Raw genomic sequence first — 27,783 nt, forward strand, 5'->3', positions numbered from 1 at the left:
ACAAACACCAGCGAAGGTTAAAGGAGAAGTAAGCTAGTCAAAGATGTGTAGAAGAAAAGAAAATCTTAGTTACAAAATCTTCAGCAATTTTTAGTCATTTAACAAAGGTATTGTAATACAAACCTAACAAAAACTTGTTTTTCGACACCAATTTTTATGTTTTACAGTGGATATTTTAAAAGCTGCTGGACTTACAATTTTGGGATCAATTTTATCTTATTTACCAGTTCAAATTACATAAGAAACCATCAACATTACTCCTTAATTTGAGTCCAAAAAATTACAGTAGGGCTTCTTTTTATTAGAATATCTGAAATCCAGCAATATCTTTCTCTAGCCTTAACTCGAAAACAAAGCGTTTCCCAGACCTATGTTTACAAGCACTTTTTCTATTACTTTTACCAATAGAACATGACCTGAAAGTTTCTCCATTTCTTTATGGGACTCCCAGTATGTATATATATATACACTTCACTTCTTAAGTCTTTGTGTCCTTTTTCTTCAATGTTTTAAACTCTTACAATATCTAAAATGATGTTCAAGTCTGTCCATGAAAATACTTACATTCTTGTCTAGGAAAATTAACAATGGAAATTAATTTAAACTACAGACTTTTAATATGACAAACTGAATAAAATCTAATAAATTCAGTTTCTAATGACTCCCTTCAAAACGTTTTCAGTTACTCTGACCAAAAACTTCATATAACTTTTAAATTTTTGGTTACAAGTTATTAAAAACTTACTTTAAAAACATATACAAAGTGTTTATTAAGTTTTCCTTTGTTTTCCATTTCAACAGTTATGGTTTTAAATGAACTGTAGTTTCTTTAACATTTCAGAAAACTTTTCCTTCTTTTTATATATCTATTCTGATTATGTTTATATTTTTCTTTAAACTTGTCTACTGGACACTTCCTTTGATTTTCTTTTCCTTTCTTCTTGATTTACAGTGTCTTTATAAGTCATTTAGGTTGAGATGGATTGTTGGTACAGATGTACATAAATAATACTAGTCTGTAAAAGTATTGTATTATAAGCAACTAATTGAATGCAACAAAGTAAACTGGCTACTTAATAAAGTGAATTCTCTAAAACTGCTAGCTGAGCAGTACAAAAAATGACAATTTTTCGTGAATAAAAAACCATGTTTGAATTTCAGTCTACCTTGGCATTTTTCCAGCTACTTCTAAGTTCCACTGTCATAAATAGGGTTTGAGTTCATGTAATGAATAATTAAAAAAAAAAAAAAAAAAACAATAAAAAGTACATTTTGTTTGTATTTTTCATCAGTAAAGACTCTTTTTCAACCCTGCGTAAATAATAAATGCATAAAAATAATAGTTCTTAAAGAAACATGCAATTCTTATGTTATGTATTTAATAGAAAATGCTTATAGTATAAAAAGTTTAGGTCAGTAAAGGTACAAAGGGATGCATATGCTTCCCTTTCATCCTGCCAAGCCATTATCATAATATTTGTTATGTTATTTTAAATAAAATTTGTAGTTACATCAGTAAACATTATTAATGGCACTGATACTTTTTTAAATTTTTATTTATATTTTTCTCTTCAGCAGCTTTTCCTCCCAAGGCGGGAATGATTCCAAAACTTCTGTATTAAATATTAAGAATCATCATAATTTTTTATTTTTTTGTTTAACTTCCGAGACCACTGTTAGGTATTGCTTCAGAGCATGAGATGAATGATTTGTAGCGTGTGTGAAAATGCTGTGCCTGATCGGGATTCAAACCCAGGACCTCTGGGTGAAAGGCCGAGACGCTACCACTTGTGTCATGGAGGCTGGCGAAACATCATAATGAATTCTACATTATAGTATTAAAATATCATCTTCTGTGGGTCTAAAAAATCTGGTTCTTGTAAACTTTATTCTATGTATATTTGTATCTTAGTATAGTTGAGCAAACACAGTATGCTATCAATAGTGTTATATATGAGAGTAATGTTTAATGAATGCCCTATTTAGGAACCAGTTTGGCACATACAATATCTCTTTTCATGGATGCTAAAGAAATTCAAATGTAATAGTTCCACATTTTTTGTGAGATAATATGCTCATATACAAAAAAAATAAACAATTTGATAGATAAAATTTACAAAAGGAAAACCTTCACACACTTGTCACCCATCTTTCATGGTTAGAGTACTATGCAGAAACATAATATTATATATATATATATATATATATAATTCCGTTTTTATATATATATATATATAATTCCGTTTTTATATATATAAATATATATATATATATATATATATATATATATATATATATATATTTATTTTATGAATTTTAATGGATTTTCAGTAATTGTTGAATTTGGGTACTTATTTCAGTTCATCATGCTTTTTTCAGTGTAGATTTATAGAAAATTAGGTACTCAAATGATACTCATAGTACAAAGGAGATTGCATATTTTTCAAACTAATTTTTATATTGTAGGTATATGATTTAGTAAAATGGGTAACCACCTGTAATGTCACATTTTAAACAATACAAGACTGTCCCAATGTCAATAAAGGGAGGTCTTGTCGGATGTTAAGTACACGTATTTGCAGTAGTTCTCCACAAAAATATAATGGTTGTACATGATTAAATAACACAAATTTGAAAATTTAAATTGAAATATACTGCAGTACATTTTTCAAGTTTAATGCAAGCTGATTCCTCAGTGAAATTATTGCTATTCCGATTAACATATCTTTTTGGAGATCATTTTACATATTTACTTTTTGGTTACCAGATGACATTCTTTTTTTGATAGGTTGATGTTATTAATTCTACTCCTCTTATACAAATCTCACAGTATCAACATAATTTCTACATTCTACACTGTTTACACTGTGTTTTAATTTACTGTTTTTTCATCTGAATCACCTTCTACAACAATTTTTATTTATCCTGATTGCCTTAATTATATATTGTTTATAACTTGATAAAAGGCAAATAAGCCTTTTATCAAGTTGGTTTCTTGGTGAGGATTTTCTTAGTGATTCACGATATTGGATAATAAGGTTTCTAAAGAACAGTTTTACTGTTTACTAAGAAGGATATTTATTAAAAAAAGGTAAGAGAAATTTTTAAAGAAGTATAAAATGCTGATTATTCAGTCTGACTAATTAAATTAGACTGATCTTTTCTCATGTGATACTAATGTTTGAGTATACTGTATAATTTTGAAATGCCCATTAAAGAAAGAAAAATAACTAAAGATCTTCAAGAATAGGAATAGGAGAGTTTGAAAACAGGCTTTAAGGTGAAAACAATTTTAATTTTAGAAATTGCAAAGTTTCCATTTAGACTTAAAAACTTTCTAGTAGAATAAAAATGTAAAAAGAAAATGCAAAGTAAATGAGAAATGAAGTGAGGAACTGAGATATTTGTTTGTATAAGAGATCAAAGACTGCAAAAGCTTGAAGATTCTAAAACCACAATTTTTCTTGATTACAGAGTAGTAGTTCTGTGATTAGCATAATAACTGTTTTGATTGACAAGAGGTTCAGTAATCTAATAATTATTCAGATTTCATGATTCCAAATTATGTTTCTTGTCATATAATCTTTCTACTAGTTAAAAAATCAGTACAAGTTGAATGTGCATATTGAAAAAAAATTATTACTTGATGAAACTTAAAAAAAAGTATTTCTGCTAATTCCTAATGAAATATTAGTAATTAAATATTTAAAATTAAAAATTTTGTAATAAATAATAATTATAAATATTTTTGTCATGATTTAAAAACATTCTGAGGTAATTTTCAAAGAAAGCTGCCAAAAGGTCTATCTCTTACTTTTAAACCTAATTCTTCTTAACAATGTGGATGAGTTTGGAAGGCTTTTGTTTGAAGTTAGTGATCAGTTGGTTAGTGTGGGTTATTTCAACTTTGAATACAATCTTTTGTAATTTTAATTCTAACCAACCTTTTATAAATATAGAATAAACAAAAAATATAAAGAAAAAATTGCATACTTATCTCTCAAAAAGGAACAGATAATGATGAAGGGAATCAGTGAAAGTCTAAGTATAAGTAATAAACAGTACAAGATGGTTGACTGGGAACAGGTGAAGTTTGCTGACATTATAAGCAAGCTTATAGCTTCAATTTTATTTTAAAGAAACTCAATTCCATTAACAGATCTTGGTTGGAGATTTCTAATACAAGGGAATAATGTTTGTTTTAAAACGTTTTACCAATGGGTTTTTTTATTATGGTATGTATAAAACTTAGGCTTAGTATTCTTTCTTATATGATTTTTTTAGTAATCAGTTTGGCCTAAAGATTTATTATTATTTTTTAATAATTATAATAAAGGTACTTTCTGCTTTTAAAATATTCAGTTATTGTAATTTACAATGATATTTTTAACTGCTATTATCATAAATTTATTTAAATTGTTAGAATGCATTATTTTATGATTTACTCCTTTCTTTTAATCTTCCATACTCTCAGCAAACAGCATTAAACTAAAATTTAACTTGAACATTGTAGTAGACATCTTAAAAAACAAAAACACAATGATGTACAAAAAATAAAACTGCAACAAGTTTATTATTGTTTTTATGTTACAATATACATATATATCTTTCTCAAAACATATAAAAATTAAGATAAATGGTACATAAAACAAGAAGCATGAAAATTTACATAGGGGTTTTTTACAAGTATTTTACAATGAATTATTAATAATAAGCATAAAGAAGTAATGAATTAGAATAGCACAAATTTTATCACATATATGCAGATTAAGTGATCAGATTATCTGTAAAGAAAAAAAAGATTGTTATTAAAAATCTGAAATAAATATATGTAGTAAGTATAATTACAAATATAAAAATTGTTTTTATAAATTAAACACTGATAAATTATATACCTTTATGGTGTTTGTATTATAATCTAGAAATGATGTTTCATCATTTTCTTGTTGCATTTAACAAGTATACCAATATGATGATAAAAGTAATAATATAATAATATCAAATAATATAATATCAAATAATAATATCAAATAATATCATAAGTCAAAATAATATCAGCAATACATGTCACTTTTTCATAAAGTTCCTGAAATAGAATAGAACTTGGTAAGATCATCAAAGTTAGATGTTAGGAGGAGTAGGATGCTTAGTTTTACCTGATAGAAACTTGCTTATTCAGGCTCCTATATCTAATGTACCTTTTAATTGAAATAAAATGTAAAAGCATGGTTGATCCTTGATGTCTAAGAAAAGAAAAATCAAGAAACCTGTATTTTCACCTCTGAAGTTCTATTTGGACTACATGATACCTTTTAGCAAAATCAAGCATTCTTTATGGTTTTTCACAGATTATGTGTTTAGTACGGCTAGATCCCAAAATTGCACTTTCCCGCCTACCCCAAAGGGAGGACTACAGCTTGAAAGATTTTTAGATCATTTGGATGAGCTTGTCTTGGCTAGATGAGCTGTTTCAGCATATGTAAGTTGATTATTCATTGGTTACTTATCTGCAAAAATTTCACCAAATTTTTGCAGAGTGCAACAACCCCACACCTTGGATATCCCACCAACCAGATAATCAGAATCAACAAGCAGAAAAGGATGAAACTTTAATAATTAACAATTCATAGATCCTAGAAACAGGATTGATGTATTCTTGATCTTGCACGTCAGTGCTGAAACTCTGATTGATCAGGAAAAGTCATGATTGTTCATCTGGATATATTAAGTTTCTGCCAGAAGGTGAGACACCTGGTAGCAGGCATAGATCCTGGTTCAAACTTTCCATATTAATTTTCCTGGCATTTTTCCATATTATTTATTTCCCTTCTGTTTCATGAGATTAATTATTCTCTACAGGTTTGAGGATTTCCTTCATTGAAAATTAAAATCTTAATTTTTTACCTATATTTTTTCGCTGTAGAAGAAATAACCATGACAGGTTACTGAGCTGACTAAATTGCAAAAATAAATAAATGCTAATGAAATAACAAGGTAAAAAATATTTATTATAAGAGCTACCGATATATGAGAAAAGCCCAAAATCTTCAAATTATGATTTTTGAACCATTTATTGACAATATCTTTTATGACAAAATAATCTTTTTCATTATTGCCATTTAAATTTAATTAATTAAATTAAAATTTTAAATGTAATTATCTTTGAATTACTTTGAATAATTTTTCCGGATTAGCTTAAGTGGATTAAAGGTTTTTCACTTATACTTAAGCATCAAAAAATAATTTTCATGAGAACAATGTATACTACCTACACTTCAGTTGAAGTAAAAACACAGTCTCAGCAATGGTCAGCATGAGACTGTACAGAAGATGATTAAATAAATTAAAAAAATACATTTGAATTGTTGATTATTTTCTTTATATGTATAAACATTATATTTTATTTGTAAATTTATGTAAATAGATATTTTGGAATTAATAGTGACAACTAGATATTACAGTAGTAATAATCCAAAATTTCAGCATCCTACGACTAATCGTTTTTCAGTTATACGAAATACATACGTACGTAAAGACGTCACGCCGAAACTAGTAAAATGGATTCAGGGATGGTCAAAATGGATATTTCCGTTGAAATGATAATCAAAATTTTTTCCTTTAATTCGTAAAAGGAAGTAAAAACTAATATTTGTTTGCTTGTCACGAATGCGTTCCTATACATTCATGCGATTGCGATAAAACTTTGGTGAGTTGTAGTGCGCATACCCGCGAAGGTTTGTGATTTAGTTGGACCAGTTAGGTGGCGCTGTGGATATTTCGAAAAATTGTATTTGTGGTCCGATTTGACTCGTATTCAGAACATATGTTACATGGAAATAAATACCTCTGCAACAAATGGACCGGCTAGATGGCGCTGGGGTTGAGATATTTGGAAAAATTGCATTTATGTTCTGATTTGGCTCCTATTGAATACATATCAGTTACGTTAAAAGAAAAAAAATTGCAAAAACTCCTCTAGGTGGCGCCAGATATTTATGAAACAAACAACCAAATATACAAACAGACTTTCTTATATATATATATATAGGCAATGTTCGTATGTATGTCCGCTTTAAACTAAAAAACAACTGGAGCGATTTACACGCGGATTTTGCAAAATGGTTCGCGTTGGTCCAGAGAGGGTTTAAAGCTATTGAAATTCTCGATCTGAGCAGTACAAAGAAAGTTAGTGGTATTTTGAACTGACTACTGTGTTTAGAAGGTTACTTTGAATTAAATCCGATTGGTAGTGCTGTTGTTTTGCCAATTGGATTTATATACATACTGACTTATAAAGTGAAATGTTAAATTTTGTGAAGTTCCATAGTATTTTAATAGTTTATTAAACTTTCAACTGTGTTTATTTAATCTATATATTCAAATCTAGCAGTAGCGAAACATTGTCGGGTGTGCTAGTTAAAAATAAAAATGATTAGATTAATATTATTTTATTAACAATGACATGATAATTTTTTTTTATCACTGATTTTTTTAATTTTTTTTTGTTCTTGATCATTAAAGTAAATAATTACTATGAAATAGGATACGGCAATCTTAAAATTTACATTAAAATCAGTTGTTTTATCTATTTATCTTAGAATCAATAGACTGATGTGCCTGATAAACAGTTACTAATGGATGATAATGATTCTTTTAGCATATGAAAAATTGTCATGCTTGGTCAGGACTCAAATCTGGAACCTACGGATGAAAGGATGAGTGGTGTTGCTACTCTACCATAGATATTGGCTATTATCATTGCAATAGTGATTGATTTTCTGTAATACTTATACTACTAAACTACCTTTTCTTTCCTTAATTTAATACATCTCCCCAGTTATTATTTTGGGAAAGACAGGAAAGGTAATAAATCTTTAAAACTGGATGATCCCACTATACTTGAAGTAGTTTTAAGTAGCCATAAAATTGAATAGCATGAATTATAGATATTTGGTGATGACTATAAAAAGTGTTTAATTAATAGATCAATGTAGGTTATTGAAGTTAAACAATGCTGGATGCAGTTTCTTTTAGAAGGCATTCAGTAACAGTTTATGATCATGACAGTTAACTATCATTAAAATATATATATATATATTATTTTACTGAAATTAATCTTTTTAAGATTCCTATTATTTTTCTGTACTGTTAAATTATATTTCAATTCTATTAACTAAAACATATCTTAAATAATAATAATAATAATAATAATAATAATAATAATAATAATAATAATAATAATAATAATAATAATAATAATAATAATAATAATCTATCATGACTGAGAATGCAGGATCCCACAAAAGTACTTTCACGGGCCCCATATCCTCAGTCATGTTTGAAATAATTCCATTATTACATATTAAAAATCCTAAAATAATCATAATTGCTTATTAATTAACATGATTGCTGCAGTTTTTATAAGAGCGTCTCAAAACTGTTTGATGGTTTATCAAATTAAAATTTTATTTGTATTTATATGTGTAATACTTTTCTAATATATTTAATCTTATGTCATCTTTATTAATTTCTAATATTTCTAAATTTGTGTTAATATTAGAAATAAAATGTTTATTGTTTATTAAGTGGTCTGACCATATTAGATATTAGACATATCTGTATATATGTAAAAAATACTTAGGTAATTCTTACCTTTAATACTGACTCATTATTTCACTTATTTCTTCATCTGAGAATTAAATCTCTAAAACTTGTTTCATGTTCTCGTTGCCTTCTAAATGGATTCCATGTTAACTTCTTGTGGGTAACAGTAGAACTTGCTGGACTAGGCTGGCATCCATTCACTTTATTACAGCTTGAATTTGAAGGCTGCTTTGAATGTTGGAAAGTGAAAATTAGTGTAACAATATAACATTTCACAACTTACTAACTTGATTTACTCTTTAAAGGTGGCATCCATTAAAATAATATTGCAAAGTAAAAATTATCAAGAACTGTTAAAAAAACAAATTTCTAAATCTAAATACGTATCATTCAATAAAATGTATAATCAGCAGATAGAATGGAATTAATAATCATGTATAAAATGTGTATGTTTAAAATTAAAGCTTTAAATAAATAAAAGAAAGATTTAACAGTAAAAAGATAATGGATGAATAATATTTCCAATCTGTTTTTTATTTATTTTATTTTTACTTTTATCAATTCTTTTATATCTAGTGATGATCGTTTTATTTAACAGTGGAATTCAACATTTAGTTTTAGATTTTTCTGTAAAGGTTTCTTAAACGTCTTCTCATTTTAATATCAATTATATTTAAGCATCTAACATGATAATGGATAATCTTGGATGGCCATCAGATTACAAATAACATGCATTAATAAATTTGAAAACCTTTTTTTTGTTTTTTTTTTCAGGTGAAAAACGCTTTGGCGTTTCATTGCTCGAACATGATGTACGTGCATTAAAAACTAAATGTTAAAAATTCACATTTAAAAATTAATTAAAAGAAAATCGGGTGGGGTTGTGTCAGGGCACACGGCTGTTGATTTAACATGAAACGTTACAGACCTTGGATGAACTTCCTCCGAGCTACAGACCGACCACTTATATGTAGAGTTAAATGAGAAAGTGAGCCACCATTGTATTTTTTGAACAAAACTAAAAGTGTCCAATAGAAAATTTTAGTTTTTTCATTTGGCCAACTCTACAGATAAATTGGTCGGTCTGTGTATCAGCGAGTAACTTTTAGTGTATTGGATTGAAATAAAAAAGAGACATTGACTGCGTACTAAATTTAATTTTAACATAAAAGAAACACTAAATGATACATGATATTTATTTTGATTAATATTCAACAACAATTTTGTTCAACATTGGTCTGTGACATGAGAAGTAAGAGACATAAGGCTGCAAGGTAGACCAAACGGATTGTTTTCAAATACCGTTTTGAAGCATTTGTCTGCTGCACGTCAATGATCCTGTATCGCATCAGTTCGACTGATGTTGAAATCCATCAGCCCGGCGACATTTTTGACAGATTTATGGGTGTTATCTTCACTCGTTATGTCCATTAGCTCAGGTACAGTAGCGATAAAAGTGCTCGTGCTGTCGGCATTGTTTACTGAGTGCGGCGTGCCAGCTTTGCGATGCTCCCGAAAGAGTTTTGCTTGCTTGGCACCAGACATTGGGATAACTGTGTGTAGCCCATAACCTCCCCTTTCCAAAGATATGCGTAATTTATATTTTTGGCTGGCTTTTGCACGGGCTGAGGCTGATGTATTGATTGTTTATACATTTTTAAATGTTGACTTTAATTTTTTTACACATAAATATTGTCCAAAGTATACTTATTATTACATAAATTGATCTATCTCGAAAAACTCTAGAATCACAAAACAAGAATCACCGCAGCACTATCATGTGTAAGTCGTGAGATATACTGAAAGGAAATGAGCGAGAGCGCCAGTTTTGGCCTATCTGCGCTGTGTCCCCTCCCCGCTAACCCGCCCACCAGTGACGCAAACTCAAACTCAAAGTCGTATCGGCGAGCTGGCCATGTAAGTTATAAAATGACACCTCATTTACATCTCTGAGATTAATACTTAGGGAGTTATTAAGGCAGGATAATATAGACCTTTTCGTTATGCTACAAATTTCTGTTCTGATACTCGTATGTTTCGGTGTGATTTTAAAGACATTTCACGTAAAACAAAAACATCTATAAAAACAATTAAAGTATATCTTAAAATGAAAACACCTGTAGCATATGCTAACATCAAAATAATAACACAAATATCAAGCTACATATTTTATCAAGATAATGAAATTACCATCTGCTTTATGGCAAATGACATAAATAGCTGAAATACAGTAATTCAAATATTTGAAATACAAACTGCTAAGGAATCGTAAAACATAAGATAATTTTGTTCCATTATCCTGTAGAACAGATCGCATGTTAGCCTCTAGGTTAAATTTGTGATATAATGCTGCATAATAGATACAATTTACAAGAATGTGGTGCACTGTTGGTTGGCAGTCACAGCAAGCACAAACTGGTGCATCTGTTTGAGTCGTCAGATATCAAAGATATGTTTCTTTTCATTAGAATGCTATTAAGTTGATTTTTTTACGATGAACTAAAACTTGCCCCTTTCAAAATTAATCTCTTGCACTTCAACACTGCTTTAAACACTTCACTTTTGCTGTATTTTGAATCTCAACTACAACATTTTTTTTCTAAAAATGCAGTATTACATAATGAGGATTTAAAATTAAAAAATTATATATTTTCTTTTATTGCCTGACATGCTTAGTGAACTATTTTACAATATTTATCTTTAAAAAATGTTAGTCAAAGATTTCTGTTATCATGCTTTTGCATTGTGTTGTGTAGAGTGTTTATTAATTAATATTTATAGTTTTTTTTTTACATTATATGCATTATAATTATTAATTTCTTGTGAATATATTATTGGCATTATTAGGATAATTAATTTGTCTCACAGGAAAATTATTCACACAGATATAATGACAAAAAAAGATCAACAAGCACTTTAAAAAATCCAAAGAAGATGATTACTTTTGAAAAACACACAATTTTGAAACTGAGAAATTAAGAGAGAGAATGAGAGTCTGAGACTGAGAAACAAGGAAACTAACTTACTGAAATTAAAATATTTCAACTGCTGAAAACTATTCTGACATGTTGCATATGATAAGAGGAGAACGTGACTTCAACTTGTTTTACATCCAGTTTCAGTGAACAAGGCCTCTACTAGAAACATATGCCATCGCAGATGTATACAACCCCAAAAAAATAAATAAATAAAAAGTGAGCCTAGTTTTAAGGCCATGTGATCATTTTTATGAAATGTAGAGCAGTAGGGAAATATATAGAGAATGCTTGTTTGATAAAAATATTATAATTTAATTTCACCTGAAAAGTATTAAATGTGAATCTTTCTATGATATAGTATGAACAATACAACAATATGTTTGTGCAGCTTGATCTGTGACTGCTTTCCAGAAAACATTGTAGTGGAAGATAAGGTTGCTCTCTGCATTCCGTAATAATAATACATTTGTATGCTTTTATAAGTTAGTGTACTTGTAAAATTATTGATATGATAGATAACATTGGTATACAAAATTTTGTCCCAGAGCAAGTAAAAATGGTTTCTACAAGTATTTTTTCCCTTGAATTCAAAAATGTTAACAAAAATTTTCTATCATCTTTAGTTTTCAAGTTACAGCCTGTTCAGTGCTATATACATTATGGAACTTATGCAATTATGTTATGGCATTATGCATTTATAATACATAAATGAATAAAAAGACTCTTTTGATTAAGAATTAAAAAATAATCAGTTTGTTATGAAAGAAGGTCTGCAATGGTAGAGGACAATACAATTAATCATAATTGCTGCATGATACAATTCTAAAATGAGACAGAAGATGGCTTTCTAACAAACTTAGTCATCATTGTTTGTCAAAGTGATGTCAAAAGCAACATCCGTTTTGATTAAAATGTCTGAGTTATTGGTTCAAGCCATAGCCAGTCTGTATTTAGTGTTCACTCTGTTGACATGTGTACATCTTTTGTGTGTACGTGCTTATATAATATAGTTTAGTGTAAACTTTTCTCAGTTATGATGTATTCTAAATTTACATTTCTTCTTTTGAATTCAAGAGATTTGGCGAATATTTTTTGTTGTGTCTGCCTGTTATGTAATTTATAATTTATTATTGATTCTAGGGGGGATTTACACAATTAGAAATTGTGGTAGGCAGCTTTTGCTACATTTGTAGTGAGGTAAGATTTGAATTCAGAAACGTAGTTTTATTCTTTTCATCAAAAACTATTATGAGCTTTATTTTGGCTGCAAAGTTGTTGACCGAGACAACATTGAGCCCCTTAGATTTGTTGTGCTACTTGTGTCAAGACTCCTTATAAGCTGGTCAAAGGGTTCTTGGCAGATAAACTTTGCTGTTCCAATGATTTGGCAGGAACCAAAAGATCATGCCACTGTTTTTTACTTTTTTTCTGACTAATATTGGGGGCATTAGTTCAAAATCAAAGCACACTAATTAGGGTATTTCATTAGGAGTTTAGGGGTTTCATTAGGGATCACATTAGGGGCTTGCTATGAGGCCTCTGGTTCACATTGAAGAACTGCCTGTGCCTAAACCAGCAGAAAGTTTTATACTTAGCGATGATCAACAACACAAAGATTTGGCACAGGATAATGATGTAAGGGTTGATCCAAACTATGAAGCTTTGTGTTTGGCTGGTGAACTGCATTTTCTAACACAAGGGACCTCAATGACCTTGTATGAGATCTGAATTTATCAAAAAAGGAGGCAGAACTTTTAGGCTCATGATTAAAATATTGGAACTTCCTACACCACGAAACAAAAATATGTGATTTTAGAAATAGGCATAATGACTTCAAGAATTTCTTTGTATTTAAAGATGGACTTGTTTTTTGTAATAATGTTTTATCTGTTATGGATTCATTTGGTCACGAGTACAAAACAGAGGATTGGCGTTTGTTTATTGATTCATCTAAAGCTAGCTGAAAGCTGTGTTTCTGCATATTGGAAATGAGTTTCCATCAGTGCCACTAGCTTAGGCTATGGATTTGGAAGAAACTTACATGAATATGAAACTTCTGCTACATAAAGTATGAAGAATTTCAGTGGAATATGTGATAACTTGAAAGTAATTGCTCTGTTGCTAGGTCTGCAACTTGGTTTCAACAAATACTGTTGTTTTCTTTGTGAGAGAGGCAGCAGAAACCAAAAAAATAATTATGTACAGAAAGAGTGGCCAAACCAAATAGTATTAACTCCAGGAAAGAATAATGTTGTTAATGCACTACATGTTGATTAAAAAAAAGTTTATTTACCTCCACTCCAAAAAAAGCTGTGGCTTATGAAAAACTTTGTGAAAGCAATGTATCAAATTGGGCTTGAATTCGTTTACTTAAAAAATAAGTTTCTAAAGATCAGTGAGGCAAAACTCAAAGAAGGAATCTTTGTAGGACCCCAAATTAGAGATTTATTTAAAGATGACAACTTCAATAGTATGGTAAATGAGGCGGAGAAAGCTGCATGGATGTCTTTTTAAGAGCATTTGCCAGAAGTTCTTAGGAAACCATAAGTTCGGAAATTACAAAGAAAGAGTGAATTATCTTTTTAATTTAATAAAATCTTATTAAGATTATGAGATGTAGTATGTCACTGACAATTCACTTCTTGATCTTTTCCCATTACATCTAGAACCAGTCAGAAATGAAAATGGAGAATGGTTCTATCAGGATATTTTGGTTATGGAAAAGCAATACCAGGTCAAGTGGGGTTTGAGTATGCTGGCTGAATATTGTTGGACCATAAAGAGAGATGTTCATGATGCAAAATATTGTAGAAAATCAAACATTACTACTTTTTAGTTAAGATTAAATTACACTAAGAATGCATTTTTAATGTTGTAAAAATTAAAACATTTATCTCTAAAAACCTTACATGATAGACTAATTCTGAAATGATATTTGAATTCAGCATGAAAAATGCTATTAGATTTACCCATTTTCACATCTGGTAAAAATATAAAACAAATTTTGTACACCAGTATAATTTTATAGTATTATTTATTAGTAAGAGCTCTATTATAATTTTTAGTTTAATAATATTCTTTATAAGAAATATTCTTTATATTTTAATATTCTCTATTTATAGGTACTTATAACCTTTTTTATTATTTAATAAATAATTTTCTTTATTTACGAATGATTTAAAAAAAAACCATTTATGCTGGTCAATCTAATTGTTTTTAAAGAAAACATTTAAGCTCTTCTTGAGATATCATGAATACGAACATATTTAAGGATAAGTTAGTTATAAACTCTTTTCTGAGGATGGTTAAAAATTATAAGTGGTATATGAACATTTTTTTTTTGTTTTTAGTTAACCTAAAAGAAGGTAATTCATGTAGGTAAATATTATGTAGTAACTTCTGTAGAAAGCATCTGAAATATTAAAATAAGTCTAATATTTGTAAGTAGTCATATTAGGAAAATAATTGGTAAAATACTGAGACAGTCAATATTTTTTCATTATTTTTACAGTCTACAGAGGAACAACAGCAGTTGGAAAGAACAACAAAATAAAGTTTACTTTTCTATAAAATAACAATAATGGCTCACTTTATAAATAATAAAGACTATAATTTAGTATTTTTTTCACTTGTGTGGCCAGGTAGTACATGATTTATTGAATATCTATTCAATAAAAAAAAAGTTAAATAACTTTAAGATAAGCCCATTTAGAATTGTGTTTGCATTTACAACTCTTCTGGAACAAGGAACAGGATTATAATATAAAAAATCTATTATATATCAATTTGTGATATCTTTCTTTTGGAAAATTCAAATAATTCATTAACATATTGACCACTGTGTTAATAAAGTTTAATATTATTGAAATATAATCACCAGTACACAGTAATTAAATAAGTTAAACTTTCCATATTAATTTCCAAGAATCGATTTTCATGGCATTCCATATCTTCAGCTGATATTGAAAGATTACTTTTTACCAGTATTGGACAGTAAAATTTGTATATGCATTCATAATACTTCAAAATTTCAAAAGTAAGAACAATTTAAAATAAAAGTAAAATAAATTTTTTTAAAGAATTATAATGTAATTATAGAATTCAATACTAACTGAAGATGCGGGATGGTGTGAAAATCAATTCTTTGAAATTAATATGATAAATTTAACTTATCTAATTACTGTGTTTTGTTAGTTTATATTTCATATAATATTAAACACACAAACACACACATATATATATATATATATTAGAACTTATTAACAACAACCTTTTTACTGGATTTATTGTTTAAATCCAGTACCTGGTTTAAATAGTTGAAAACAGTATTTGGTATATAATTAAATATTACATTCTGTACATGCTGGATTATTTAGTACTTTTTTTTTGTGAAATACTCAATATATCTCTTAAACTTTTCAGTGAATTGAGATTTTGGTGTTTATGTGGTATGAATAAAATTTTCATGTGGTTAGCATCTTTGTTTGTATGTACTATTCTATGAAGTTATTTGGAAAATTTTATTTTATTGTTATGCATAATGCCTCTATTTGTTGTTTGTACTTGTGAGTGAGAATGTGTGTCCAATCTGTCCACCTAGTACTTACTACAGTTTGATTTGTATAAAATTGAACTTCAGAGACTGTACTAAATATTATACTGGACAGCCTGGACACACATTCACGGAAAACCATTTTGCAAATTACTTCATACAGCAGAATATGCATAAAAAAGATATTACTCACAACATGCAAAATTTACACCTAGCACATAAAAATATCTCTACAGTATGAGATCAGAACAGTATAAGAAATTTACACACTAAATTTGACAAAAACTGTGTAAAAAAACACACACAAAAAAAAAATTACATATAAATTCAGTTATTTTCAATAGGTATTCTTACTTTTTTAGGTTAAGCACAGTTAAAAATAGTTCTCTCCGTAACTCCAGTAAAGATGTTGCTATTGATTAGTTCTAAAAAGTCTTTTGAAAGAAAACAATACTTTGAAGGTGTGTTATAAAGAGGTTTTTTTTTTATTAGAAACTTGTAAAAATTATTTTAAAGGAGATTTACAATTGGGGAGCCCTATGAAAAGTAACTCAATTAGCCATTTTTGCTAACTGAGTCTAGCTGAATGCAAACCTATAAAGGACTAATTAGGTTGTTTGTTTATAATAAATGACTGTTCTGGCCTCTGTGGCACAAGTGGTAGTGTCTTGGACTTTCATCTGTGGAGGTCCTGGGTTCAAATCCCAGTCAGGCATGGTATTTTCACATGCTACTAAAATTGTCATTCATCTCATCCTCTGAAGCAATACCTAACGGTGGTCCTGGAGGTTAAAAAAAAAAATTTAATGACTGTATAGGTGATAGTGTATCAGTCTTAATAAATATCTCATCAATACAAATGTAAACACCAACATCTCATCATTGCAATCGAAAGATCAAAAATTAGTCTATATTTTCCTGTAACATTATATAAAGGAGTTAAATATCTGCTACACTGAATATGCTAAAGAACTGTGTAGTTTTTGTTATGAGGTATCATACATACTGATGCAGTCATTAAGATTATTCTTTCTTATCTTTTAAGAATACTGTTGTTTTTCTTTATAGAAAAGAAGAAATTAATCCGTAAAAAATAAAAAATTACATCAATAAAGATAATCTTTCTTATCTTATCTTTGTTATCTTTTAAGAATACTGTTGTTTTTCTTTATAGAAAAGAAGAAATTAATCCATAAAAAAAAATTACATCAATAAAGATAATTAACTTATTTACCTTAAGATAATTCCTATCCATTGGTGTAACCAGGCGCAAACTAAGCAAGTCTCCAGCTTCTTTTATTAATCGAACTACATCTTCGTGAGCAGACCATTTAACATCAACATCTCCTATAGATACTATGAAATCTCCTTCCTTCATACCACCATACTGAAACAAATCAAATAAGTAACTGAAATATATATAGAAAAATTCTTTCTTTTAATATCCGTTTTGTTAAAAATAGTAAAATCAGATGATTCTTGGATTATAATGATCACATCCACGATTGAACTATAAGAATAAATTAAAACCATTAAAAGCTTATTTATTTACTTCTAAGAGAGATTCTTTATATATACAGATGTATTAAGTGTTCACAGGATAATACTGAATATTGATATAAAACATCTATTAAAGAGGTGGATTTTGTAGGAGGAAGTGTGTATTAAGTTTTGTTAGGAAATGAAAGAATTTTTTATCTTGTGATTCTAACATGGAATCAAATAAATAGCTAAGTCAAACTGATTATTTAACATTAGGCCTAACTATGAGTGAGTAAATCTTTAAACTTAAAACTGTTATAGTAAGCTGAATATCTTATCTTTATATGCATTCAAGATCCTTAAATTTTGATCATTGTCTACAGATGATTACTTCCAAAACTGACCATTGCCTGAAGGCATTGCTCCTCCTGCTGACTGTGAGTTGGATGATATGAATAGTTTTTTGCAGCAAACAAGTGATATTTATCTGCAGAGCAAAGTGAATAGTAAATGGACTTGGAACAACATTACATATCAAAAGTGGCTGCTCCCCATGTGATATGTTAATATGGCAAGTAGTTCATTTTCTACAGCCAATTAGATTGGACGTCTGTTTTGTTAATGTTAAAAGTGACAGCACTATTAGAGATTGGTGCCAGAGACAGAGATAAAGGAGGGGTAAAAGAATTTAAATAGTCAGCATGAAACCAAGAATGATGGCTGCATTGTTTTGGAGTGTCACAAAGGAATTTTACTAAAAATTCATGGAACTGGTACCAAAATAATGTTAGAAATCTATTGTGAAATAGCGAAGAAATCTCAAAGGTTAATCAGCAAACAACATAAAGCACAAAGGCTGTTCTGGATGAAAATACCCAACTTGCAGGTTACTCAAAGGTTTTATTTTACTGGTGCATTCAATTGGAAGATTTTTAATCATCAACTGGATCTAGAGCCAAATGACTAGAATATTTTTCCCAGGATGAAGGTTTTTTAAGTTTTGAAACCAATGAGGACTGTACAGACTCTGTTAATAATTGACTGGGTATTGTTACAGCAAAGTTTTTCAGTTTAGTTCTGCAAAATCTAGTGACGGAGCTACATCTGAAAATAGGGAAGGGTGTAAATGATGTGGAGAAGTATTGCAGCCGTGTTGGTAACAAATAAAATTAGAATAATGCAGGAAATCAAAACAGATAAATCAGTTGCCTAGAAAAGTATTAGATAGGTAAATGTAAAGATTAATGTAAATAAACTAACAAATAGAATCTAATTATGATGATCTATATTAACTATTAAGATTATAATGTAGATAGGTTTATCCTTATTAATAATTCAATCTGTCTCTGAGCATAGTTAAATACACTTCTATTCTATAATTAATTTTCCATTAAATTATTTTAACATATGCATTCTTAAAAATTAAACAAAAGTGCTGTCTAGATAAGTATCATCATTATACTGTCTTACTGATTGAAATAATTAATTAAAAAAAAAATTCTGTGGAGACAATGGATTCAATATGTTTAATAAATTTAGGTGTTATGTGTGTAATGATGTATTATCTTCCTTTTGGTTATATTTTAACCAGCCAAATATAAATCAGTTTTGGAATAGCCTTCATATTATTAAATATACTGCATATCTTAATTTTGTGTAAGAACTTATGTGTTTTTGAAAAGGGAAGAAATGACTGGTTCTTTGTTTAGAAATAAATCTGGTCAGTAATTACAGTGATTTTATAAACTGTGTATAGAGAATACTGTTTAAATAGCTAATTTTTAATTTAATTGTCCAAAGCATGTAATGCATTGTGATTTTCAATTATAGTTTTAAGTATTGTTTTTGATAATGTCTTCTGTATCATCTTCCTGTAGAATTTATTTAGTAATATATTTTAGTGTTTACTACATTTTAGTAAAAGTCTGCAGTTAACTGATCTGATCTTTCACATGTAAAAATTAGTCAAAATATAAAAATTAATTCCAGAAATGACAACTAATTTACCAAAGTATTTACTGGTGCTAGTGATTCAGTAAGTTTTATTTAATATGAAAATGCTATATATATTTTATAACATTAGTAATTAAAAAAATGAAATCTCTTAGGGAGTAATCCTGTTTGTAAAAGATTTAAAGTATAAAATGGTAGTGGCTAGAGAGATAACTCAGTAAATCAGACAGTTCTCATAGATCACTTAAGTGAAACAAGTTTGTAAACAGTTGCTATTTCAGTAAGTTACTGATTCCTGCCAGTATTTAGTGGAGTCATTTGTACAAAAGACTAGGTTGAAGTGAGGCTCAAATAAAAATCTAATCTTTATCTGATTTAAAAAAAAAACATTTTGCACCTGTTAAATATTTTCTAATATAAATAAATATAATTATTACATAAATAAGATAATAAATTCAAACTTACATGTGCTAGAGATCCATGATCAACTCCAGCTACAATGACAGGTGAATCTCCTCTGACACTAAAGCCAAATCCTTTATCACCTTCTCCTCTTTGTAGCTGTACACTTCGAGGAGCTGTCCAGTGATGTTTTGCAGAAAAAATAGCTACAGGCCCTAATTGGTGAAACAAATCATCTACTTTTATTTGAGAAAAATCTGGAGGTGTAAGACTGAGCTGGAATTTTGTAGATGCTGAAAATAGAATAAAATTTTTCTTAGGATCCTTATTAAACTATTTTGAAATTCATCTGAATTCAATTAAATTCCTTGCATTATTTTATAAAACTATAAAAGAAGATAACAATTAGATTAGGAATTTACTTTACAATCTTACAAAAATGAGAATATCACCAATCAAGATTTACAACTGCAGACTCAATTTACGGATCATAAACTGCAAAACAAGGTTACCAGAAAACCCTCTTCTTCAGAAAACTCTGCAGTTAATTATGCTAATTGTGCCAAAATACTAACAAAATAAGTGAATTACTGTCTGATAGGTTGTACTTTAGCCACTCATAGAAACTTTTATGTAAATAATTTTATAATTAAAAGTTTTAGCATGATGAACTTAGCGTATATCATTTCTGATTTTGTGGTTAGAAATAATTTTTTTGTCTGCAGTATAAAAAATCTAGACAAATTATTCTGAAAGCAGCTGTAAATATTCACTGTTATGTCAATGTCATCACAAATAAAACACTCTTCATGTAATTTCTTTTTTGGTGTTAGTATTGTATTACATTACTGAATATTCTGTAGCTATAAAATATGCAATATACTGACTGTAGTATACTTATTTATATATTTATAAAATACACTACAATGGTTATAGTGACTATAAGTTATCATGACATTATTTCAACCTTACTCAGTAGGTTTCAAGGGATAATTACAGTAGGTGGTTTAGCTGATGCATTTGTTATTTAATAACTTATTTCCATATCACTGTATTCAAAATATTTTTATTTATGCTAGAACATATTGAAATAAACAATTAAAATTTACTCTCTTGATAATTGACAAAGTATTAAAAAGCATGACAAACTACCACAGCAATTTTAATAAAACGATTTAACAGTCTAACAATGTTAGAAACAATCTGCTAAGAAATTTCATTCCCAAGCATAAAAATATAGAAGGTTTCTCACCTATTTACTAACTATAATATGAGTACCATTTTACAAAGTTGTAAGGTTATGCTTGGTGAATGCTAGTAAAAATCTTTTTGTAGGTTGGTTTTTTAAACTATGTTTTAAAAAGATATACTTTCTAATGTCATTACATACTTTATTTTCTAATAAAAGTTAATTTAAAAAAAATAATTAATAGATGAGGGAAATGAGTGTAATTCTTATAATAAATATTGCTTAAATATAGATTAATATTCAATAAAGATTAAATATGGTAATAAATGTTATAATGTTCTAAAAAATGGTTGCTAATTTCACCATCATATTGCAATACATATACAAAAGGTCATCTAAGAGATAATCTCATCATTAATGCAAACAAGAATGAAAAATGAGTTTTTTTACCATGTATACGAGGAGGATCAAGTATATCATTAAAATCATCTTCATCATCTATGTCGGTATCTGTGTTTGATGTCTGCTCTTTTGCTCGACAGAGAACTTGTATCAATGAATGTTTATTTCTTAATTCACGACACATTCTTAACAGTCGTTGACTTTCTTCATGTAGTAGAATTGCTGATCTTAGATGAGCACGACCTGATTAAAACAAAAAAAAAAACATAAATGCTGATTTCATCTAAAATAAAAAAAATTATATTTTTTCTAAGTGAAATGTAAACATTTGAAAAAGAAATAAAGATAACAGGGAGGTTCAAGTTTGCTCTGGATGGTTCCTCTAGCTCTAGTTGGAGAAAAATCTTAAAAACTAAATTAATTTTTTTATTATTAATATTTTTATATTACAAATGATTAAATTAATATTTTTTACGATTTTATTTACCAAGAAGCCGCCTTTCAGTATCATCTCTTGGTTCTCTGATATCAAGAAGTGTCTTATCAGTGCTTTCAACATGTAAATACTGGAGTACTTCCTTTGTCCGTTCAGATAATGAATTAAGGTCATGTGATAATAAACCAATGGCAGAGTGATAGTGTGCAAGAGCACTATAATGTTCCTTTTTCACTTGAACTAATGACACCCATGAGTAAGGAACATAATCTCTTACTGCAGAAACGGTAATTAATGTATGAACAGTACAATAAACTTCAGCCACCTGAAAAAATAAACTAATACAATTAACATGCATTATGATTACATAATTATTTGTACATAAAAATTCTAATATTTATTATTAATAAATATTTTTTAGTGAACTGCAAGACACTTATAAGAACTGCATGCTTAAAAAATTTGGGCTGCTGAAAAAATTATGATGTTGCTTGAGAACTTTTAAAATTTAATTAATATGAACAAAATAAATTCAAAACTTGAACATAGTATAACACATTTTACTGAATTAGATATTTTTACATTATAATTTCACAAACAGTTGCAAGGTTGCCTTTTTCCATATTCATTTATGTTCAATTAAATTATCTAGTGTGATCTAGTAATATAAAATAACATCTTTTACATGTATGTAATAATTGTTTAACTGATTAATTATGTATTGCAGATTGAGAATAAGGGTATGAGAATAACAATAAAACATAATATTTTTATGCTTCTATGTTCATGCAACACTATAGAATGCTACCAAACTGATGGTACAAAGGTGCTAACTGCTTTTTAGCTGATGTCGTAAAAAGTGTTTTGCTGTCACTTTTCAATAATAAGACAAATTCTTAATAAAGCAAAGTGTGCTTTAGAATCAGTTCTAACAATATGATTTTAAAAACAAAGTTATAAGGTATTTTTCACTGAAAATCATTCAATGTACAGTACATATATATATATATATATATTGTCAGGCATATATAACTTGTACGTATATTTTTCTTCAACCTTGAATAACTAAATTTATTAAAAGGATCATTTTTAGATTCTTTTTTTATTACTTTCTGTTCCACTATTTTAAATTTTATTTGAGTATTTGAAATGTAATAGAAATGTAAATGTAAATGAAGTAGAAATAACGAAGATGGACCACTGAATGTGAAAATAGGAGGAGAAAAGATTATGGAGGTAAAAGAATTTTGTTATTTGGGAAGTAGAATTACTAAAGATGGACGAAGCAGGAGCGATATAAAATGCCAAATAGCACAGGCGAAATGAGCCTTCAGTCAGAAATATAATTTATTTACATCAAAAATTAATTTAAATGTCAGGAAAAGATTTTTGAAAGTATATGTTTGGAGCGTTGCTTTATATGGAAGTGAAACTTGGACAATCGGAGTACCTGAGAAGAAAAGATTAGAAGCTTTTGAAATGTGGTGCTATAGGAGAATGTTAAAAATCAGATGGGTGGATAAAGTGACAAATGAAGAGGTGTTGCGACAAATAGATGAAGAAAGAAGCATTTGGAAAAAATATAGTTAAAAGAAGAGACAGACTTATAGGCCATACTTAAGGCATCCTGGAATAGTCACTTTAATATTATTGGAGGGACAGGTAGAAGGAAAAAATTATACAGGCAGGCAACATTTGGAATATGTAAAACAAATTGTTAGGTATGTAGGATGTAGGGTGTATACCGATATAAAATGACTAGCACTAGATAGGGAATCTTGGAGAACTGCATCAATCCAGTCAAATGACTGAAAACAAAAAAAAAATATATATATATATTCTTTGAGTCATTAATCATTTGAATGGTATGATGTTTTTCTTGATTCCTTTCTATTCTGTGTTAATGCTTTAAGTTGCCTGTTAATATTTTAACAGGCCACATATATCCTTAATAATCAGTTTTATACATTACAATCTTTGTCTCCCTCTTATTAAATTCTACACATCCCTCTATTTACAAATTAACTAATTCTGCATCTTTTAAAAATGACCCACTGAAGTAGTATATTGTTTACAAGATTTTTACCCCATATTTCTCTTCTCTTCTTTTGTTTTAAAAATTCTTCATTTCATTTTTCATAATCATCTCTTCTCTTGTAATATAGCATTACAAGGGCTTCTATTCATTTTCTTTCTGCTTTTCTTCATTTCTGTATTTGTGTGTTGCATATTGTGGCTTATGACCATTAAAGCATATTTATAAATTTACTTGGTGAATTAGCATGTTCATGTAGAATGATGCATACTGTCATGTCAACAATAGTGAGTTAGCATTTATCAGACAATTAAGTGGTTGGTACTATTTTATCCTTTACAGTTTACAAATCATGAATTTATTCACTTCCATTCATATAAAAAAGCTATTGTATACAGTAATTATAATTAAGATAAAATTAAAATTATGAAAAATAAAAAATATACCTGAGCAGCTTCTTGAGCTAAATCAAAACAAATATCAACATCCCTTTTGTCTTTAGACTGAAGTTCCAGTTTCTCAAATAAACATTCCCGAGCTTGTGCCTAAAAAAAAAAATCATTATAAGGATAATCACACTCTATTCTGTAAGAGGGTTAATAATTTTTCTTCATAGGAAGGTAAAATATCAGTTTGTATGAACTACTTCTATGTTCTCTTCTGTAATATCATTAGGGGCAAATCAACTTTTTTGAACATAAATAAAACTGGGTTAAAAAACTGATATGTACAATGGAAAAGAAGATAATTATAGTTAAGTCATACTGTATAATAAGATTAAAAGTTACAGAAGTAAATGGAACAATCATGAGATAAGGAACTGAAAACTGTAAACTGATATCCCTTTTGGAAGGGAATGGATGCTAATTTCCCTTCTCTTCCTTTCTGGAAGTGGTATTCTACATTGAAAATATTTTTGTTTTGTTGTCAGTTGTTGAATTAAAGTTTTATTTTTTTTTTTATTTTTTTAGTTTTTTGCAGATTTTTCAAGTACATTTTATTCAATTGATAGTAAAGCTCTTTTTTTTTATAAATTATCGTCTTTTTTCAATTAAAACAATAAATATTTTACAAAGTTTGAATGATGGGACTGCAGTTATTGTTCGGTGTAAAGATGGGCTATTGAAGAAATTTAACACTGCAATGGGGTTTCAACAGGGGTGCTTACTTAGTCCACTATTATTTGCTCTTTTTCTAAATGATTTACATAGGTATTAGGGAGTAAAAAAGAAAAGGGTATTATTATAAGAAAATTACAGTTCTGTTAGCAAATAACCCTATAGGGCTTCAGTACATGATTAACTAGGCAAATTATTGCGAATAATGAAATTTAAGGGTCAGAATAGAAAAGTAAAAAAAAAATGTTTTTCAGAAAAGAAGAAATGCGTAAGATTGAAGGGTGGGTTTTTAGGGATAGAGAAAGATGAAAGTTTTAAATCTACATTACAATATGTATAGGTTGTTTATGTTTGAATGATATATGTATTATACCTGCAATATAAATAAAAACATATCCTATGCAAAATAATTTTGACACTAAAGTTGTGTATTGTTTATTGTGGCTTATGGTCATTAGAGCATAATTTCTAAATTTACTCAGTGCATTACTATATACTTGTAGAATGATGTATAGTCATGTCAACAATAGTGAATTAATGCACTAAGCTAACTCACTGTTGATTTGATACAATGAAAAATAACCAATTATATCAGTCACAGGTTTTCTATCAGTCAAAGATTTATTTTTTGTAATTAACATTTTTTTTTTGCATCAAAAACAACATATGACAGTGATATAACAATGCATTACATTTACTGCTTCCAAACCTAAAGTGTATTTCTTTGGATTTTCTGCCGTAACTGAGTTAGGGTAGACCCCCTTTTAGATTCTATCACTAGTAAGCTAGCATTTTTGATTTCTTTTTCCCCTGATAGCATGTTTTAATGGTGAATGTTTTCCGGTGAAATAATCATTGTGTTCACCACTCACAATCACCAAGATTGCTGAGAAAAATCCAAATTGATTGTAGTTTTGAAAGAGCTCATTTACAAGTTCTCTACACTTATCTGTTTTGTGTTTTGTGGTTTTCCAGGAAGTTTAGAGCAATGTGAAACAGTTAACATGCAACAACTTTAACTTCATTCAAACTTTCTTCAAATGCAGGATAATGTATTAGTTTTCATATTTGTGGTCCAACAAATATGCCATCTTTTATTTAAACATCACTTGTATTTGAGATGTCTGAAACTGAAATTCTGCACCATTATGGTTCACTGCTATAACAAAATTTTTCATCAAACCTAGTTTAGTGTGTAGTGGTAGAAAGAAGATAAACTTTTTCAGGCGGTAATAGTGCCTGAACTTACTGTATTCTTCTGTCCCACAAATAAGTCTGCTTCCTCTGGCCACTGCTTTTTTTATGTAATGATTTTTCTATCCCTGCTGTTCCACTTGCACAAGAAGCAACAAAATTTGGCATATCCAAGTTGCAATCCAACAGTGCATTTACTTTCAGATCTTCATAAATTTGCCATGAATATTTCTCACACAGAATTTTATTCAACACAAGTTTCATATTTTCATATGACTTATATGAGTAGATATGAACAACATAAACTAAAGGGATTGATGAGTAGTTATTTTCAGTATAAAATGGGATTGTTTCAAAACTAAACTTAAAGAGCTATAAAAAGATGCAACTCTTCAGTATAGTTCACATGTCAAAAAGTTCTCAGTAGAGTCCATATCATTACAGTAGGCTAGGTTATATTGAGGGCAGATGTGTTCGGATTCAAACTGCTTGTTGTAGAAGACACTTATTTTGGTATTGTGTTGTAAAAGATTCTATTCTTTTAATCTGGATGTCAGTATTTATGTTTGACTTTTCTGTAAATTTAGAAGACAAATAAGATCATCTAATTCTGACTAATTAATTAAGTGAGATTTAGTGTGTATATTTTGAAAAAATCCAAATCTCTTCTTTTTTTATCATTGCTGAAATCTGGAAACGTTCAACATTAGTAACATTTTCATCTAATTTCCATGTTTCTTGCAGTAATGGAATTGGAAACTCAGAATGTATAACATTAGTCTTATATCAAAGGGAAATCTGGATACTTAACAGTATACCTAATCTTAGCTGTTGTCCCATCCATATACTTTTGTTATAAAAAATATAGTCAGTTGAGCAATTGGTCAACAATGTTACACATGAAGCAAAACAAATATGAGGAGCCCAAGATTTGTCCTGGCCAGTTAATTTACATCCAAAATACAGTTGGATGTAATTCTGCTATACACAATTCTGCTATAGCAGAATTTGTTTGGATGATTAACATATATGTTAATCATTGCGAATATATGATAGCTAAAACAGTATAAAAAATAAAAATTTTTAAACACCACTACAGTTTTCATTTAACTGAGTGCAATAATTTGGCTTATAAGAAAAGGCCTTATTATGCTGTTGTTGCCATTTTTAATAAATTACTAAACTATTTGAAAAATCCCACGAATTTATTTAAAATACAATTAAGTGATTTTTTTTTTTGTGGAAACATTATTCTGGAGATAGCATTTTTAAAAATGCTAATAATAAAAAAAAAAAGTCATGATTTATCTCATTCCATTAAATGTGTGATCAAAATAATTTTCTGTAGTGGCACCTTCATTATGAATTATTTTATACTAATTTTTTGTATTTAGTGCATTTACTTTTAACATTATTTCACATGGTTGTATTTAAATAA

General features: G+C 28.6%; 1 protein-coding gene across 5 annotated transcripts in view; it reads right to left on the bottom strand.

Moving 5' to 3' along the window:
* Window positions 1-4,554: 4,554 nt before the first annotated feature.
* Rhp (GTP-Rho-binding protein rhophilin) overlaps window positions 4,555-27,783 on the bottom strand; it is a 312,084-nt gene continuing 288,855 nt past the window's right edge. For 4 of the 5 annotated variants that reach the window (XM_075373131.1, XM_075373139.1, XM_075373156.1 and 1 more), the window contains 7 exons: window positions 24,480-24,578; window positions 22,050-22,323; window positions 21,611-21,805; window positions 20,035-20,264; window positions 17,369-17,521; window positions 8,653-8,832; window positions 4,555-4,784 (listed from right to left, as the gene is read on the bottom strand). In XM_075373131.1, the coding sequence (XP_075229246.1) occupies window positions 8,686-8,832; window positions 17,369-17,521; window positions 20,035-20,264; window positions 21,611-21,805; window positions 22,050-22,323; window positions 24,480-24,578 (1,098 nt within the window). In that variant the 3' untranslated portion in view covers window positions 4,555-4,784; window positions 8,653-8,685. The remainder of the gene's footprint in view (window positions 4,785-8,652; window positions 8,833-17,368; window positions 17,522-20,034; window positions 20,265-21,610; window positions 21,806-22,049; window positions 22,324-24,479; window positions 24,579-27,783) is intronic. The other variant, XM_075373148.1, reaches the window with a different exon arrangement.

This window comes from Lycorma delicatula, chromosome 1 (assembly GCF_047948215.1).
Source record: "Lycorma delicatula isolate Av1 chromosome 1, ASM4794821v1, whole genome shotgun sequence".
NCBI classification, from domain to species: Eukaryota; Metazoa; Arthropoda; class Insecta; order Hemiptera; family Fulgoridae; genus Lycorma; species Lycorma delicatula.